Source organism: Lagopus leucura, unplaced genomic scaffold (assembly GCF_019238085.1).
Source record: "Lagopus leucura isolate 7727_CA_CO unplaced genomic scaffold, USGS_WTPT01 103-12_obj-0_obj, whole genome shotgun sequence".
Taxonomy (NCBI): Eukaryota; Metazoa; Chordata; class Aves; order Galliformes; family Phasianidae; genus Lagopus; species Lagopus leucura.
In genome coordinates this window covers 1-13257 of record NW_024967743.1, presented here as the reverse complement: position 1 = coordinate 13257, position 13257 = coordinate 1, and the positions used below count along the sequence as shown (strand labels likewise).

General features: G+C 66.2%; 3 protein-coding genes across 3 annotated transcripts; all 3 read left to right on the top strand.

The window, feature by feature from the left end:
• Positions 1 to 573: 573 nt before the first annotated feature.
• Positions 574 to 4988, top strand: SLC6A8 (solute carrier family 6 member 8). Its single transcript, XM_042894032.1, has 13 exons — positions 574 to 746; positions 973 to 1104; positions 1394 to 1667; positions 1740 to 1872; positions 2023 to 2157; positions 2238 to 2341; positions 2410 to 2534; positions 2606 to 2718; positions 2786 to 2923; positions 3361 to 3463; positions 3537 to 3637; positions 3825 to 3995; positions 4461 to 4988. Exons 1-13 carry the CDS (start codon positions 659 to 661, stop codon positions 4590 to 4592), a joined length of 1749 nt encoding a protein of 582 aa, XP_042749966.1. The 5' UTR covers positions 574 to 658; the 3' UTR covers positions 4593 to 4988.
• A 909-nt stretch (positions 4989 to 5897) lies between these two features.
• LOC122193289 (epidermal differentiation-specific protein-like) lies at positions 5898 to 7013 on the top strand. Its single transcript, XM_042894034.1, has one exon. The coding sequence runs from the start codon at positions 5898 to 5900 to the stop codon at positions 7011 to 7013; it is 1116 nt and encodes a 371-aa protein (XP_042749968.1).
• Positions 7014 to 7705: 692 nt separating this feature from the next.
• Positions 7706 to 12323, top strand: QARS1 (glutaminyl-tRNA synthetase 1). Its single transcript, XM_042894033.1, has 23 exons — positions 7706 to 8000; positions 8110 to 8219; positions 8306 to 8381; positions 8468 to 8532; positions 8621 to 8674; positions 8809 to 8866; positions 9009 to 9080; positions 9168 to 9253; positions 9375 to 9461; positions 9551 to 9650; positions 9763 to 9841; positions 9932 to 10040; positions 10111 to 10241; positions 10361 to 10453; positions 10527 to 10664; positions 10737 to 10824; positions 10901 to 11044; positions 11114 to 11218; positions 11343 to 11435; positions 11507 to 11634; positions 11735 to 11801; positions 11904 to 12029; positions 12106 to 12323. The coding sequence occupies exons 1-23, from the start codon at positions 7721 to 7723 to the stop codon at positions 12154 to 12156; spliced, it is 2340 nt and encodes a 779-aa protein (XP_042749967.1). The 5' UTR covers positions 7706 to 7720; the 3' UTR covers positions 12157 to 12323.
• The last annotated feature ends 934 nt before the right edge of the window (positions 12324 to 13257 follow it).

The following is a 13257-nucleotide window of genomic DNA, read 5'->3' as shown; positions in this document are numbered from 1 at the left end:
CCGCCGCCCTCAATGAGGTTCTTCCGACTCACCTTCAAGTGCTTCGTGGATTGCTTCTGAGCTCCCCCCGGGCACGGAGCCGCCCCCGAGCCGCCCCCGGTCCCCGGCCCCCCGCGCCATGCCCCCCGTCCCCGCCGACACGGCCGCCCCGCAGCCGCCCGCCGCCCCGAGCCGCGACGCCGCCGCCCCGGCGGGCTCCGGTAAGCGCGGGGCTGAAGCGGGCCGGGGAGGGAGGCGGGGGGGGGGGGGGGAGACCGGGGGGGGGGGGGTCGGGGTGGCGGCCCACGGCCACGCGCGACCGCGGCGCGCCCCCTCCCGTCCCGCCGCGGGGTGAGTCACCGCTCTGCATTGTGACGTCACGCGCCGGGCTGACATCTGACGTCACGCCCCCACGCGCGGAGCGAGGGCCGCGGGGTGCGGGGGGATCGCGCGAGGAAACCCCCCCCCCCCCCCCCCCCCCCCCCCCCCCCCTCCCCCCCCCCCGGGGTGGGCCCCGGGGGGGCGGGTGACGGCGGCGCGGCCCCCCCCCGTCCCTGTCCCGGCAGAGGGCACCGAGCCCCCCGCGGCGGGCGAGGAGCGGACGGTGACTGCGCCGCTGGTGGGGGCCCCCGGCCCCCCAAAAACGGCCGCCCCAGAGCGGGAGACGTGGACCCGGCAGATGGACTTCATCATGTCCTGCGTGGGCTTCGCCGTGGGGCTGGGCAACGTGTGGCGCTTCCCCTATCTGTGCTACAAGAACGGCGGAGGTGAGCACCGGCGCGGGGTCGGGGGGACGCCCCCTGGGGCTGCCCTTGTGGCTCGCGGGGTGGGGGTCCGCCACCTGCCCGCCCTGACCTACATCGGCGCGCGGCGAGGGGGAGTGCGCGGAGTGCCGCTCGCCATTCGCTGCGCCCAGCGGGCGGCGCGGGGGGGACCGGCGAGGGGGGGACGGCACGGCTGAGCCGTACCCTGAATGTCTGCGTCCCCCCCCAGGCGTCTTCCTCATCCCCTATCTGCTCATCGTCTTCGTGGGCGGCATCCCTGTCTTCTTCCTGGAGGTGGCCCTGGGGCAGTTCATGAAGCAGGGGGGCATCGCCGCATGGAATATCGCTCCGCTCTTCAAAGGTATTCACCGTTCCCCCCCCCTTGGTGCCCTGCGCAGGGCCCCTGCAGCTTCCTGCCCACACCCCGTGTCCCGCAGCCAAGGATGGCAGCTCCCTGCCCTGCCCTGCAGCTCCCCGTTTCCGGCCCCGAGAGCCACGAGTCGTCACCGTGCCCATGGCCGACCCCGTGCCATCCCCCTACCCACTGTCCCACTTCTACACATCCCATCCCCGCCGTCATCCCACATCCTGCCCCCCGGCTCATCGTGGGTGTGCGGAGCCCCGTGCCAACCCCGCTGCCATTGTTCCAGGTCTGGGCTTGGCCTCCATGGTGATCGTCTTCTTCTGTAACTCCTACTACATCATGATCCTGGTGTGGGGGCTCTTCTACCTGGTGCACTCGCTGACCGACACGCTGCCCTGGGCCACCTGCGGCCACGCGTGGAACACAGAGCGGTGCACGGAGTTCTTCCACCTGGAACTGTGCCGCAACGCCAGTGCCAACGCCAGCGCCGCCGTCACCGCCCTCAACGTCAGCTGCGTCGACATGGCCGACAAGCGCTCACCTGTCATCGAGTTCTGGGAGTGAGTGCGGGGACGGCGTGGGGGCAGAGGGGACGGGGATGTGCGGGTGCTCAGTGCCACCCCGCCGTGCAGGAACAAAGTGCTGCGGCTGTCGGGGGACCTGAGCGAGCCGGGGGAGATGAACTGGCAGATGATCCTGTGCCTGGTCACCACCTGGATCATCGTTTACTTCTGCATCTGGAAGGGTGTCAAGTCAACCGGGAAGGTAACGTGGTCCCACATCTGTATGGGACGTTGCCACCTGTGCTTGGGGTCATCCAAGAACCTGGCCCTGATGGGGACACGTGTGGCACGGGGCGTCCTGTCCCATAGCACCCCCTGCCCCACGGGGGTCTGACCAGCTCCCCATTTGCAGATCGTCTACTTCACGGCGCTGTTCCCCTACGTGGTCCTCATCCTGCTGCTGGTGCACGGCGTGACACTGCCCGGCGCGCTGGGAGGCATCGTCTACTACCTGAAGCCCGATTGGTCCAAGCTGGCCGAGGCGCAGGTGAGGGCAGGGGGGACAGTGAGGCCACAGGGAGGGACACACGGTGCCCCTAAAATCCCAGCGCCATCCCCGTGCCCCAGGTCTGGATCGACGCCGGCACTCAGATCTTCTTCTCTTACGCCATTGGGTTGGGCGCGCTGACAGCGCTGGGCAGCTACAACCGCTTCCACAACAACTGCTACAGGTAGGGCTGCGCCGCCGCTGGGACCCCGCAGAGCCCCCGCAGCAGCCCATAACCCGCTGTGCCCGCAGGGACGCCTACATCCTGGCCGTCATCAACAGCTCCACCAGCTTCTTTGCCGGCTTCGTCGTCTTCTCCGTGCTGGGCTTCATGGCTTCGGAGCAGGGCGTGGATATCTCCAAAGTGGCCGAATCGGGTGAGTGGTGCGTGCTGTGGGCCCTGTGTATCCTACAGGGGGTGGCACTTCTCACCCTACTGTCCCCACAGGCCCTGGGTTGGCCTTCATCGCCTACCCCAAAGCCGTGACTCTGATGCCCCTGTCCCCACTGTGGGCCACGCTCTTCTTCTTCATGCTCCTGGTGCTGGGGCTGGACAGCCAGGTACGGCGATGGGGATGGGGACGGGGACAGGATGCCGTGCCTCTGCTGACCCTGCTGTGTGCCACAGTTTGTCGGTGTGGAGGGTTTCATCACGGGCATCCTGGACCTGTTCCCCCAGCCGGGGGCCGGCTCACTGCGCCGCGAGCTCACCGCCGCGCTCTGCTGCCTCGTCTGCTGCCTCATCGACCTCTCCATGGTGACACAGGTGGGGACGCGCAGGGACACGGGCCGGGGCCGGGTTGTGCTTTTCCACGGCGTGGGCTGCCTGTGCCATCTGGGGGGGGGTGTGGCATTGGAGTGCCCTTGGTGTTGGGGATGTCTGTGGCATTTGAGGTGTCCGTGCTGTGTGGGGTGTCTGTGCCACTTGGGATGGCTGCGCCATTGGAATGCCCGTGGCATTGGGCTGTCCGTGCCATTTCGAGAATCCACACGGTTTGGGGTGTTGTCTGTGCCATTTGGGATGTTTGTGCCATTGTAAGTGTCCACGGCACTGCGGGGGTCTACGTGCCATTGGGGGTCCCCGTGCCATTTGGAATGCCAGTGCCATCTGTGGTCTCTGTGCTTGAGGTCCCTGTGCCATTCGGGTGCCTGTGCAGCAGGGACACACAGCACAGCCCGGTGACATGCAGTGCTGTCCCGCAGGGCGGCATGTACGTGTTCCAGCTGTTTGACAACTACTCGGCCAGCGGGATCACGCTGCTGTGGCAGGCCTTCTGGGAGTGCGTGGTCATCGCCTGGGTGTACGGTGAGGCCGTGGGATGGGGAGGGATGCGGGGACGGGCGCCCGTGGGACCCCGCTGACAACCCCATCCCCACAGGCGCTGACCGCTTCATGGACGACGTGGCCCGCATGATCGGCTACCGGCCGCTGCCCCTCATGAAGTGGTGCTGGGCCGTGGTGACGCCGCTGGTCTGCGTGGTGAGCGGGGACGCGGTCGCGCGTGGGTCGGGGCCACTCGGGTGCCCTCTCGTGGCCGCGTGCGCGATGCCCCGGGCGGCGCTCCGCGGGCTCCGGGCTCCCCCCGGCGGCGGCTGCGGGCACGGCGGTGTGGTGAGGGTGGGAACGCGTGGGGACGGCCGTGGGAGCTCGCTGCCGCTCCGCACAGGGCATCTTCTTGTTCCACGTGGTGAACTACAAACCGCTGACGTACAACAAGACCTACGTGTACCCGTGGTGGGGCGATGCCATCGGCTGGGTCCTGGCGCTCTCCTCCATGCTCTGCATCCCCTGCACCGTCATCTACAAGCTCCTGCGCTGCAAAGGCTCCTTGCGCGAGGTGGGACAGCACTGGCGACCCTTGTCCTTGTCCCCATCCGGATCTGAATCCATTCCCTGTCCTCTCTGGCATCTCCATCTCATCGCCTCACCTTGCTGTCTCAGTCCAATCCTGAGCTGAATCCCATCCTCATCCCCGTTGCCTTCTGCCCATCTCATCCCTGTCCCCATTGCCATCTCACACAAAGCCCACCTCATCCGAATCTCATCCCTGCTCTATGGTTTTCTCTGTTCAAATCCCATCCTTGCCCCCATCCTTCTCTCTCTCTCAGCAACATCTCAGACCCCATCCCCACCCTGTGCCCCGCTACCGTGTCCCTCCCTCAGTCCCATCTCAATCCCTTCCCCAGCCCAATCCAAATTCTATTCCTACCCTATGCCCATCCAAACTCCATCCGTGTCCCCATGCTCACCCACGTGCCATGTCCCGTGCCACGTCCCCGCTGCTGACCCCATGTCCCTGCAGCGCTGGCAGCTGCTGACCACGCCGATCTGGGGCCACCACCACCTGGAGTACCTGACGCCCGAGGCCGAAGCCAAACTGCTGGCCCCGGAGCCCCCCAAGGAGAAGACGACGCTCTTCGAGACTGTGATCTGAGCGTGGGGAGGGTCGCGCTGCTCCCGCCCGCCATAGCAATAATGCCAGCACCGCCTCCCACCCACGCAGCCCTGCCCCCGGGCCCCCCCTGCCGCGCTGCCCCAGCCTCGATGCAGGGAGCAGGGAGTGGTGGGAACCGCTCGGGGACACGGGGACGGGGCGGCCATGGGGGTCCCCAGCGCTGGGAGGGGGGTGTGGGACATGGGCAGTGGGTGGTGGGAGGGGGGGAAGCGAGTAGGACAGCCCCTCCCCGGCCTCCGTCCCTGTGCCCCGCTGTCCCCCCCCAACCCGGCCGGCCCGGCCAGTGGCACCTCGCTCACTAACCGCTTCTGTAGCGTTTGTCTGGTGTAACCCCAACCGCCCCGACATCTGGCAATAAACTGGGAGACCCTGGCACACCCCGGCTTGGGATTGCAGCACCTGGTTGGGAGGAGCTGGATGGGTGTGGTGGCACTGAGGGGCTGCGGAGAACCTCTCACTGCAGGGTTATAGGGGCAGCTGCTGCCCTGAGCCCAGCTGGCTGTGGGAGGGTTGTGGGGCTGAGAGTTGCCCAAACCCATGTCTGATGTGTGGCTGGGGGTTGTCAGCGGTGTATGCTGCCCCAGGAGGTCCGTGGGCATCCTGCTCTGCAGTGAAGTTAGGGATGTCCTCACCGTGAGGGACAAGGAGGGAACAGTGGCACTGTCTACCCAAGCCATCCCTGCGTCATGCCTTGTCACACCACCACACCGTGTCATATGGCTCTGTTGTAACACCCTGTGCAGTGCCATGGTGGGTGATATGCTGTGCCACCCAGGTGGCCGTGCCGTGCCAAGTGGCCATGCCGTGCCAAGTGGCCGTGCTGTGCTGTGCCAGGGGCTGCGCTGAGCTCCAGTGGGACTGGAGTGCAGTGGGGTCTCAGCCTGGGACACCGGTTGGTGCCACCGCTGCACCCTGTCACCCCACCACGGTGATCCAGCCATTCCGGCCCCACCGCCGTCTCACACCATAATTAGTGCAGGCAGGGCGGAAGCACCCCTGCTAATTGCCGGTGACTCGTTAGCGCTGGAGCGCCATGTGCTTGGGGTGCGGCAGGACTATCCGGCAGGGCTGGTCTGCGGGCATCCCGCTGTGCCGTGCGGGTCTGCGGGGCCGTGGCAGGGCCCTCGTGTGACGGCATGTCACAGCCCTGCGATAAAAGCGACGGCTGCGGGGCAGCGTTGGGGCACGGCGGCAGAGACGGTGAGAGCAGAGGCAGCGGGACGGGGCAGGGAAGGGAACGGAACTGGGGAGAGGAGGAGCCGGGGCTCTCGGCCACACAGCGCCATGAACAAGATCACGGTGTACGAGCGTGCTGACTTCGAGGGGTTGAGTCGTGAGTTCACCTGCGACGTGCCCGACCTGCATGAACTGGATTTCGGTGACTGCATCGCCTCGCTGAAGGTGGTGGGGCAGCCCTGGATCGCTTACACTCAGCCCAAGTACGAGGGCGAGCCGCACGTCTTCGAGGAGGGTGAGTACACGGCTGTGGAGCGGCCCAACAGCTTCTCGGCGCTGCGCCTGGTGCACCACGACCTGCTGGACCCACAGATCACCCTCTACGAGCGGCCCCACCTGCAGGGCGCCTGCAAGGTGGTCAGCGAGGAGACCAACTTGGCGTACGGGTACTTCAATGACCGCGTGGCCTCACACGTGGTGCAGCGCGGGGTCTGGCTGCTCTACCAGCACCCCAACCGCGGTGGCTGGCACTGCTTGGCGTGGCCCGGGGAGCGCGTGGACGACTATGGGGCGCAGCTGCACTTCCAGGCCCGGCTGTCCCACCTGCGCCCGCTGCGGCCCGGACGCCCCACGGTCACCGCACAGCTCCTGTGGGACCAGAAACGCATAGAGGCAGAGCGGGAGGTGCTGGTGGATGAGATCGTGGGGGTGAATGAGACCGAATCGGAGCAGGCGCTGGCGGCCGGCAGCACGCGGGAGTACAGCACGACGCTGTGGCAGAGCTTCCACTTCAGCAACGCCACCAGCCTGCGGGCCGGGCTCTCCTTCACGCTGGCCGTGGAGGCCAGCAACGTATTCACGGTGCAGAAGGGCCGCAGCGAGTCGTGCACGCGGAGGGAGCGCAGCGAGGTGGCCCTGCCCGCCAAGGTCCCCCCGCGCACGCAGCTCACCATCCACGTGCTGCGCAAGGAGGTGACGCTGTCGGTGCCCGTGCTGCTCACCATCACACAGAACGAGGCGGTGCGCACCGAGATGGGGGAGTATCGCAGCGTGTCGGGCACCAACATCTGTGCACGGTTCAGCATGAGGCCGCTGCCCGCCGCGGGCACCAGTAAGGAGGAGCAGTCGGGGGCTGCGGCGGGCACTGAGCAGGGGATGGGGAGGGTGGCGGCCATAGGGATAGAGCCAGGGGATGACGTGGAGCAGGTACCCACCAGGTGCTGAGAGTGGCCGTGCCAATAAAGCCCTTTCTGAATTGCAGTGTTGGCAGCAGTGTTGAGGATGGGAGTGGGTATCCTGGGGTGCCACAGCCTGAGCACGGCGCTGTGGGGCAGCTACAGTGGATGGGTGTGGGCATAGAGGTCAGCTGGATGGCGCTGGGGTGCGGGAGCGGACGTGGAAAGGGATGCGGGTGGCTGTGGGAACACAATGAGGGGGGACATGGGTGGTTCTGAGGGCATAAGACGGGTGCAAAGAAGAGAGAAGCGGTTGCGGGGACACAATGTAGAGGTCACAGGGAGCAGGGGTGTACATGGGGACACAATCTGGGGATGAAGGGAGACGACGGGTGGCCGTCTGAGGCATAAGGTGGACATGCGGGGCCGCAATATACGTGCCCGCCGACGACAAAAGAGACCGAGCGCCGTCCTCAGGGGTCCGCCCGCCACCGCCCCCTGCAGCCCCGGGGCCGGCCCTGCCAGCCCCCGGCCCCGCCCCGGGCCTGCCCCCCACGTGTCATCCGCGGGCAGCGGTCCCTTTAAATGATGCAACCGTCCTTCCGCCTGGCCACGCCCCCCTGCTCTCCGATTCGCGAAGCTTGCAAGGAGTTTCCTCACTCCATTGGCCGAAGGGAGGGACACTCTCCACTGATTGGCTCGTAGGGGAGAGCGGAGCGGCGCGAGGCCCCGCCCCCGCAGGCGGGCAGCGGCAGCATGGCGGCGATGGCGGCGGAGGAGACGGAGGTGCTGAATTTGTTCACCGGCATCGGGCTGACCGAGGCCAAGGCCCGCGAGACGCTGCGCAACGCCGCGCTGAGCGCGCAGCTCCGCCAGGCCGTGCTGCAGGCCCGCGCCGCGCTGGGCTCAGGCCTGGATAAAGCTACCGGTGCTTTGCTATACAATGCGGCCGCCCGGCTCCGCGACCCTGACCGCTTGGCCTTCGTGGTGGGGTACATCGGGCGGAGGGAGATCCGCACCGACCAGCAGTTGGGCGGTACGGAACGGCCTGGGGGGGGGGGGAGGGAAGGGGGGGAGGGGAGGGGAGGGGAGGGGAAGCGGGGCAAGGTGCCGGAGGGCCGGTGCTGAGCGCGCTGTGGCCGCAGCCGCCCTGCAGTACCTCCGCAGTCACCCGCTGGATCCCCTGGAAGCAGCCGACTTCGAGCGGGCCTGTGGCGTGGGGGTGCGGGTCAGCCCCGAGCAGATCGAGGAGGCGGTGAGTGGGGCCGTGGGGGGCGCGGAGCGGGACTGGAGGAACTGAGGGCTCGGGCTGTGCTCCCCGCTCAGCTCCCGGGTCCGCAGGTGGAGGCCGTGGTCAGCCGGCACCGGGAGGAGCTCCTGGCGGAGCGGTACCACTTCAACACGGGGCTGCTGATGGGTGAGTGCGGGGCAGGGGGATGGAGTCGGGCCTGGGGGTCTTCTTGAAGCCCCCTGGGCCGTGCCCCATGCTGCGTGCCCCAACAGCGGAGGCACGGAGCCGGCTGCAGTGGGCAGATGGGAAGAGCATCAAGAACGAGGTGGATCTGCAGGTGGGTGCTGGGCTCTGCGGCACAACGTGTGTGCCCTGGGCTGCTCCGGGCACGGGACACCCCGTCAGACCGCCTTCATCCCACTCAGGTGCTGCATTTGCTGGGACCAAAGACAGAAGCTGATCTGGAAAAGAAACCAAAGGTGATGCGGAAGGGCTGCGTGGTGATTGTGGCCGCAGCCGCCATCACAGGACAGCGCTATTGCTGGGGGGTGGGCAGGGCTGGAGAGAGGTGTGTGCACAGTGGGTGCTCAGGCTGCTGTGCTTGTCCCCATAGGCTGCCAAGGCCCGGCCAGCTCCAGTGGAGAAGCAGAAGGTGCTGGTGGTGGAGAATGGTGAGCGGCTCCATGGGAGCTTCCCCAACCCTTTGGGCCCAGCAACCCCGGGCTGTGATCGGGCATCACCGCAATCAGTGCGAGTGCAGGCTGTCCTCTGTCCCACTGGGCAGTGCTGGCTCAGCCCTGTCTTTCCCCATAGGTGAGGTGGGCACAGAGACGAAGTCGCTGCTGGAGCAGCTGCGAGGAGAAGCTCTGAAATTCCACAAGCCAGGTGAGGGCAAGCAGGCACTGCCTGCAGGCTGCCAAGCTGTGCCAGGCTTGGAACACTGCTGCAGCACTGACCACACCGTCCTCACAGGAGAGAACTACAAGACGGAGGGCTATGTGGTGACACCAAACACCATGGCTCTGCTGAAGCAGCACCTGGCAGTCACGGGTGGGCAGGTGAGGTCGGGTCTCCGAGCACAGCGACTCCCTTGTGGGTAACATCGTTGTGTAAGGCTGCAGTGGGCGCTGGGGAGGCACAAGGTATGAGGGTTGTGACAGTGCCTTCTCTTTTCCCCAGGTGCGGACACGGTTCCCTCCTGAGCCCAATGGTATCCTGCACATTGGCCATGCCAAGGCCATCAACTTCAACTTTGGTTACGCCAAGGTGGGCGCAGCCTGCTCCCATCTCCCCGCATCCTCTGGTTGTGTCCAGGCCCTGTGAGGAGCAGCTGCTTACTCTCCTTACTTTCCCAGGCGAATGGGGGAATCTGCTTTCTGCGCTATGACGACACCAACCCTGAGAAGGAGGAGGAGAAGTACTTTACAGCCATCCGAGAGATGGTGGAGTGGCTTGGTAGGGCTTGTACTGGGGAGAGCAGGATGGGGCTGGGTTGCTGATGGGAACATTCCTGCATGTAGCTCCTGCTGCCAAGCCCTAGTGCTGGCTCAAACCTGTCTACCCCCAGGCTACCAGCCCTATGCTGTGACCCATGCCTCAGACTACTTTGACCAGCTCTACACCTGGGCTCTGGAGCTCATCCGCAGGTGAGTATGCTGCAGTGGTGCCCAGAGATAGCTGCCCTTTGTCCGGGGGTGGGCTGCTTATGTCCACTTGGCCATGTGTCCTCTCTGCAGGGGACAGGCCTACGTCTGCCATCAGAAGGTTGAAGAGATCAAGGGCCACAACCCACCACCATCACCATGGCGGGACCGGCCTGTGGAGGAGTCACTAGTGCTCTTTGAGGTACTCTCAGCCAGGGACTGTGTGCCTATGGGGTGCAGGGCCCAGCTGATGGCCTTTGCCTGCCCTGCAGGACATGCGAAAGGGGAAGTTTGGGGAGGGGGAGGCCACACTGCGAATGAAGCTGGTGATGGAGGATGGGAAGATGGACCCCGTTGCCTACCGTGTCAAGTTCACTCCGCACCACCGCACTGGGGACAAGTGGTATGGAGAGCTCACAGCGTCCCACAAGATGTGTCAGGGACGGGTCTGTGTGTGCTTGGAGCGGGGGGGGTCTTGGGAGAGGAATGGAGAGGCTAGGGCAAAGTTCACACGCCCTGTAGGTGCATCTACCCGACGTATGACTACACACATTGCCTCTGCGACTCCATCGAGCACATCACACACTCCCTCTGCACCAAGGAGTTCCAGGCCAGGTGAGCACCATGCACAGCCCTGAGCAGGGGTCACCATGTCCTTGTGGCTGAGCTGGGCTGTGCTTCTTCACAGGCGCTCCTCCTACTTCTGGCTGTGCAATGTGCTGGACGTGTACTGCCCTGTGCAGTGGGAATACGGCCGTCTCAACCTGCTCTACACCGTTGTCTCCAAGAGGAAGATCATCCGCCTGGTGGAGACTGGGGCTGTGCGGTAGGGGTGGACCAGCAGACAGAGTGGCTGTCACTCAGGGCATGCTGGATTGTCACAGCAGTGTCTTCTCAGGGACTGGGATGACCCGCGGCTCTTCACGCTGACTGCCCTGCGCCGGCGAGGCTTCCCTCCTGAGGCCATCAATAACTTCTGTGCACGGGTAAGCACTACAGGATGTGGCATGTGGAAGTGTCCCCCTAGCCAGCAGGGTGGCAGCAGTGCATTCCATCCCACAGGTTGGTGTGACAGTGGCCCAGGCGACAATGGAACCGCACTTGCTGGAGGCGTGCGTGAGGGATGTGCTGAATGAGCAGGCCCCCCGTGCCATGGCTGTGCTGGAGCCCCTCAAGGTCACCATCACCAACTTCCCGGCCCCCCAGGTGAGGCTGCTGTGGTCTGGGCTGGGTGCAGCAGTCCTGGGGCAGCGTTCACCCTCTCTTGTCCCCCAGACAATCGACGTCCTCGTGCCCAACTTTCCTGCTGATGAGAGCCGGGGCTTCCACAAAGTGCCCTTCCAGTCTGTTGTCTACATCGAGGAGAGCGACTTCAAGGAGGTGAGTTGGGCACAGTGCCACTGAGCACAGCAGCAGAACAGGGAAGGGGACACAGTCATGGGGACTGAGCTGGAGGGGGGGATATGTGCTGCACCCCCTCCTGCAGCAGTGCATCCTCTTACAGGAGGCAGACAGGGGCTACAAGCGCCTGGCCCTCGGGCAGCCCGTGGGGCTGAGGCACACCGGCTACGTCATCGCTGTGCAGAACGTCATCAAGGTGCGTGGCCCTGAGCAGGGGGGCTGTGGGCCGGAGCTGCCCCCTGATGGCTCCTCTCCCCCCCACCCCAGGATGCCCATGGGCGTGTCATTGAGCTGGAGGTGACCTGCACCAAGTCGGATGCAGCGGAGAAGCCCAAAGCCTTCATCCATTGGGTGTCAGAGCCGCGGGTGTGCGAAGTGCGGCTGTATGAGCGGCTGTGAGTACCAGGGCAGCACGGCAGTGGTGTCACCTGGCCACTGTCACCCCACCACAGGGTGCTGCTGCCCCACAGCTCCTTTGGCTGAGTCTCATTACAGGTTTTTGCACAAAAATCCTGAGGACCCTTTGGAGGTGCCAGGTGGATTTCTGAGTGACCTCAACCCAGTGAGTGCCAACGGTGATTTGTTGCAGCCCTCATGTCCTCAGCATTGGCACAGAGAGGGGCTGAGGTGCTGACAGTGCTGTTCCCTCACCCACCCCGCACAGGACTCCCTCCACGTGGTGGACAATGCCCTGGTTGACAGCTCTGTCCTCGGGGCCCAGCCCTTTGATAAGTTCCAGTTCGAGCGCCTGGGCTACTTCTCAGTGGATCCTGACAGCACTGACAGCAAGGTGAGCCCTGGGGCAGGGGACAGCTCACCGGGCCCCCTTGGGAGGCTGCAGTGCTCTGAGCCTTGCCTGTCTCCAGCTGGTGTTCAACCGGACTGTGACGCTGAAGGAGGACCCCGGCAAAGCCTGAGCCCTGCTGTCACGCTGCTGCCTGTGTGCCCTCAGCCAGGGGAAGGCTCCTGGGGGGGGGCAGGATGGAGCCCAGCCCCACGCCCTCACCAAGAGCCGCAGCTGCCTTAGCACAGCCCCGCGGGGACGTGCCGGTGTCACCTCAATAAAGTGGAGCATCGCAGCCTGGTCCCTGTGTTCAGCCCTGGGGTCAATGGCAGTGGGGGAGGGGGGGACACCTATCCCGTGGGCTGGCTGGTGTTGCGGCACGGTGTGCCGCTGCGTGGGGATACGGACTGCAGCGCCGACGGGAGGTGCGCGCTGGGGATGTGTACAAACAGCAGCCGCCGTCCCGCATTAAGGTGGACTCGAGTGGGGCGAGCTCTGCCCGCCCCTGGGCTAGAGGTCCCCGGGGAGCCCCCGCGGTCTCGGTTCGTCCCTTCGCGGCTCTGCATCCCCAGCCCCCTCGGGGCTGGCCGTAGGGTGTGGGAGTCTCTGCCCGTCCCCGTGGGCCACCTTAAGCAGCCGTGGGGCCGCACCGCGCACACGAACGCCTTAAAGCAGCCTCAGACCGCGTTCTCCTCCCGATCCCGGCGCGGAAACAGCGGGGCTGGGACAGCCGCACGGCCCGCGGCCGGCACCGACACCCGCCCGTGGGCGCCCCGTGGGTTGGAGCCTGCCTGCAGCCTCGCGGGTCGGCCCGCAGCCCCGTGGTCTGACCCGGCTAGACAGCAGGCGCCGCATCCCCAGCCCAGCAATGCCGCCAGCCGCGGTGCCGGAGCCGTCCCGGCCGCAACCCACGCGCGTCCCGGCTCCGAGCGCGCCCCTCCCGCCGCGCAGCGCGCCCTCCGCCGGCCGCCCCCACCTCGGGAGTGCGGCCCCTTTAAGGCGAGGGGCGGGCCCGAGCGCCGAGTTCTCGCGGGAGTTGGGGGCCGCGCTCTCGCGAGGCCGAGGTAGCGCGCTGATTGGCTGCGGGGGGTTGAATGTAAGATGGCGCCCAGGGAGCTGTGAGGGGAAAAGACTCGGGGCCGAGGCGGCGGCGGCGCGAGTCGGCGGCGGCAGCGGGGCCGGGGTGAGGCGGGGCCGGGCCGCGGCGCGGCGCAGCGGGGCCGTCGGGCCGGGG